The 3,770-nt window shown below is 35.6% G+C and overlaps 1 protein-coding gene across 1 annotated transcript in view; it reads right to left on the minus strand.

Moving 5' to 3' along the window:
* LOC107576941 (major facilitator superfamily domain-containing protein 2B-like) overlaps window positions 1-3,770 on the minus strand; it is a gene marked incomplete at its 3' end in the record, with an annotated part of 11,288 nt that overhangs the window by 1,729 nt on the left and 5,789 nt on the right. Inside the window, exons 3-4 of the mRNA XM_016263062.1 lie at window positions 2,407-2,535; window positions 2,028-2,152 (exon numbers count right to left, since the gene is read on the minus strand). Coding sequence (XP_016118548.1) covers window positions 2,028-2,152; window positions 2,407-2,535 — 254 coding nt within the window. The remainder of the gene's footprint in view (window positions 1-2,027; window positions 2,153-2,406; window positions 2,536-3,770) is intronic.

Consider the following 3,770-nt stretch of genomic DNA (forward strand, 5'->3'; position numbering starts at 1 on the left):
GGGCTTCCCCTCACGCTAGGCCGCTGTGTTTTTCGTTGTGAAAGCGAAACTACTTTGTTTGGCCTTCCAAAAGAGGACGATATCCGCTTCGTCATGCCTAGAGCTGATCTGTGCTGGTCGCTGAGGGAATACTTCAACTTAGTGCTGTGGATCGCCGGCACATTTTATGGAGGACTGTTTACTGATCCTGGGAGAGTAACGTTAGACTAAAATGCCGGCAGTTCTGACTCACAGTCTGTAAGTACGTTTTTATTTAAAGGATTTGCCACTGATGATTCAAACGCAAGTTTTGAGCAGTGTAGAGTAGCACTTGTTGTTCGTCATTTCTCCGATCACAAACGCAGACAGAGTTTTATGTTTACTCGGCACGATGAAATGCAATGCAACGTGTAAAAAGACAGTATAAGTCATTATAGTAAGTAATTATGTCCCCACTGGATGCAACAAATGCCTCGTTTGTAATGGGTTTTAATGTTTTTGGTCTCGTCGCTCCGGCCGGGACACGGCATCAACAGTATGTGAGGGGCGTAACATTTCCGTCACACGCTTGAGGTATTTGGCCAATCACAACGCACTGGATAGCTGGCCAATCACAGCACACCTCGCTTTTTCAGACCAATGGAAAATAATGTGTTTTTTTTACTTTAAACCACATAAACGCATTTCATTACACCAAATACACAAAATAATGTTATTTTTAGCAGCATCATATGACCCCTTTAATGGGGGCAAGTGACCTGAGGGAAATAATGCACAGACACATGTAGTGCGGTCCAAAAGTTTGAGACCACTAGAGAAAATAATTATTTGAAATGTAAAAATATATGATATATTTTATTATCAACATTGCATAGTCTTGTTTTACCCAGATTTGCTTACATTTAACCAAAACATAGTAACAAACTTATTTTTACTCACACAAAAGTAGAATAAAGTACAATAAAACATGATAAATGATATAATAAAATAATAAAAAAGTAAATATACGGTACTGATCTGTTCAGCATTATTATATAAAAATTGAAGAAAAATATATTTCATTTATTGTCATAACTTTTTATTATAAGTTTATTCCTAAAACTCAAATACCCACAATTACTCAGGCAAGCAGAATAAAACATGACAAATCCTAAAAGTTCATGAAAAGTTAATATTCAGTACTGATGTGTTGATATTATTATATATAATAATATTTGTTAATAATTTATAGTCAAAGTAATGGAAGAGCTGCCCATAAATGTGTAAAAATAATAAAAGAAAAATAATATATTTTTTTCTATTAATCAGCTTCCTCATAATGTCTCTGGAACAGACTTTATATTTTTTGTGGTATTACATAATTTATTTGTACGTCAAACAAAGAGATTTAGAAGTGTCCCTTAAATTTTAGGAACTGCACTGAACTTCTAAACATTATCTGACCGTTTAAAATGTGGTTTAAAGAGGACAAACATTTTTTTTTTTAAATATCACTACTTATGTAATTAAAAACGAAATAAACAAAGTGATTTTTGCATAATACCAACGGGATGAGTAATATAGCAGAATTTTCCCTTTGAAGAGAGAACACAAAATCTGTAAATCTAAATGATGTCTTTGTGTTGGCACAGCTTTAGCATAATAAACACTGAGACACACCAGAAGGCCCACATGGGCATGGCTGAGATGTTCCGCAGTGATTCTCTGAAAAACAAACCTTAACTACTTCCTCCCAGACACTATGATGTCACGTCAGAGTATAATGAGAACTTCCTGTCAGACACTCACATCTTGGGTATGTCGTCACTTTAATCTCCTGAGACGTCCACATGGGAAGGACTTTCAGATTTGTAATTATGCTCATTTTAAGAGACCTTTAGCAACCTTTTGGTACCTGCTTAGATGTCATTATTACATAAGCATGTAGTGTTATCTTGACTAAAGCCTGGAAGACACTACAACTTTTAAAATACGAACAGATTTTAAGACACTAGGCACCTTAAACTTGCTGACTTTGTGAATGTTTACAGAAAAAATATGCCACTCACCATGGCATGAGTCGTCCGATCTTTGTCCATTTGCTTTTAGTGATGAAGAATCCCACAATAGGGTCAGTAATTGCCCCCCAAGCCTTACCGACGAACAACACCATGGACGCCTGGAACGGGTGAATCTGTCAGGAGAAGAGAAAGTGAACATCTACATTAATAGAAATCATTATTTGTTATTCAGACTGTAGTACGGTTCTTGCTAGAAGTATTAAAAATTAAAAGAGCAGAATCATTAACAGTGAAATTATTTTTAGCTTCTCTTTCCATTAATCAAAGAATGAATAGGGTGCTATTCTGTGATTAATATGCACTATTAACATCATATCCGCAAGTATTATATGGCTTAATATTTTATTATAATATGTGGAGATCTCACCTGTGCAATGTCAAGTAGATATATTTGAAGGAAGAATGCTGTTGCGCTCCCGGCGACCTGATTCGGTGCCCCTCCGATGGCGAAACAGAGTTTGCTACATACAGAGAGCTTCTGATCCAGATGAGTCTGAAAACAAAAGCCAAGTCAGAAAATAATATGCAAGAAACCAGGTTACATTTTGAAGCTGGCGGGTCATTCTTACAGTGCTATTTGTACCCGAAAGTTTCATTTTCAAATGTTTTTCATTTTTATTTAATATTTCATGTGATGTTTTATTGAAATGTTACTGCTGAACTTTCTACCTTTTCATTTTTATTGTCTTCAAAGTAATTCATCTTGATTTGTTGTAGTCGGTTAGTACTTGATTAGAGGTGCTAGACCATCCCCATGTGGAGTTATTTTATTGAGGTTTCTGGGTGATAATCACAGCATCTGTCTTTAGGACGGTCGACAGTTCAGAGTTTCTCTTTCTCCAGCTGTGGGTGGGATAGTTTGAAGGGTCCTCAGCCCGAGACCCTTCAGAACCACAGGTAATATTTAATCCAGATGCTTCCACTGCTGTGAGTGACGGGGTATTTGATCACAGAGAACACCCTTAAAATAAAAATAAAAAGAACGCTTTTGACTGTGCAACATTCTTAACTTGCTATATAGTTCTTTAAAGATAAAAAAAGTTACTGGTGTTACATTATACACTCTAAAAAGGTCCATAAAAATAGAGTCCAATGTACTGTGTTAATAAAAAGGATTTTTTTTCATATTAATTTTTCACAGGTGTTTCCCTGTACATTGAATTGTGCTTGGTATTGTGTTTAGAAAATAAAGGCAAACTTAATGGAAAATGTCCTGCCAGAAAATTACCAGTAGCTTTTGTACCTCTGCAGTGAATGGGTGCCGTCAGAATGAGAGTCCAAACAGCTGATAAAAACATCACAATAATCCACAACAAGTAATCCACACCAGTCCATCAGTTAATGTCTTGTAAAGCAAAAAACTGCGTTCGTGCTTTTGTAAGAAATTCATCAAGACGTTTTTTTAACTTCAAACCGCTGCTTACAGCTATACAGAATGTTGCTTTCTCCAGTGAAAAAGTAGTCATTTTTAATTAGGATCAAGCACTGTTTACAAGCGCAAATAGTCCAAAACATTTCTAAACAAATATGTTAGTGGATTTTGATGTGAGAGGAAAACAGGGGATGGACTTTTTTCACTTGAGAAAGTGTTATTATGGATTATGAATAATATTTTAGTCAAAGTCAAAAATGGCTTAATTATGGATTTGTTTTGTACAAACACTGAGCTTGTCGCTTCACAGGATGTTAATTGATAGACTGGAGTGGTGTGAATTACTTGTGGATTATTGT

The sequence above is a fragment of the Sinocyclocheilus grahami genome, unplaced genomic scaffold (genome assembly GCF_001515645.1).
Source record: "Sinocyclocheilus grahami isolate Dianchi unplaced genomic scaffold, SAMN03320097.WGS_v1.1 scaffold4691.1, whole genome shotgun sequence".
Lineage (NCBI taxonomy): Eukaryota > Metazoa > Chordata > Actinopteri > Cypriniformes > Cyprinidae > Sinocyclocheilus > Sinocyclocheilus grahami.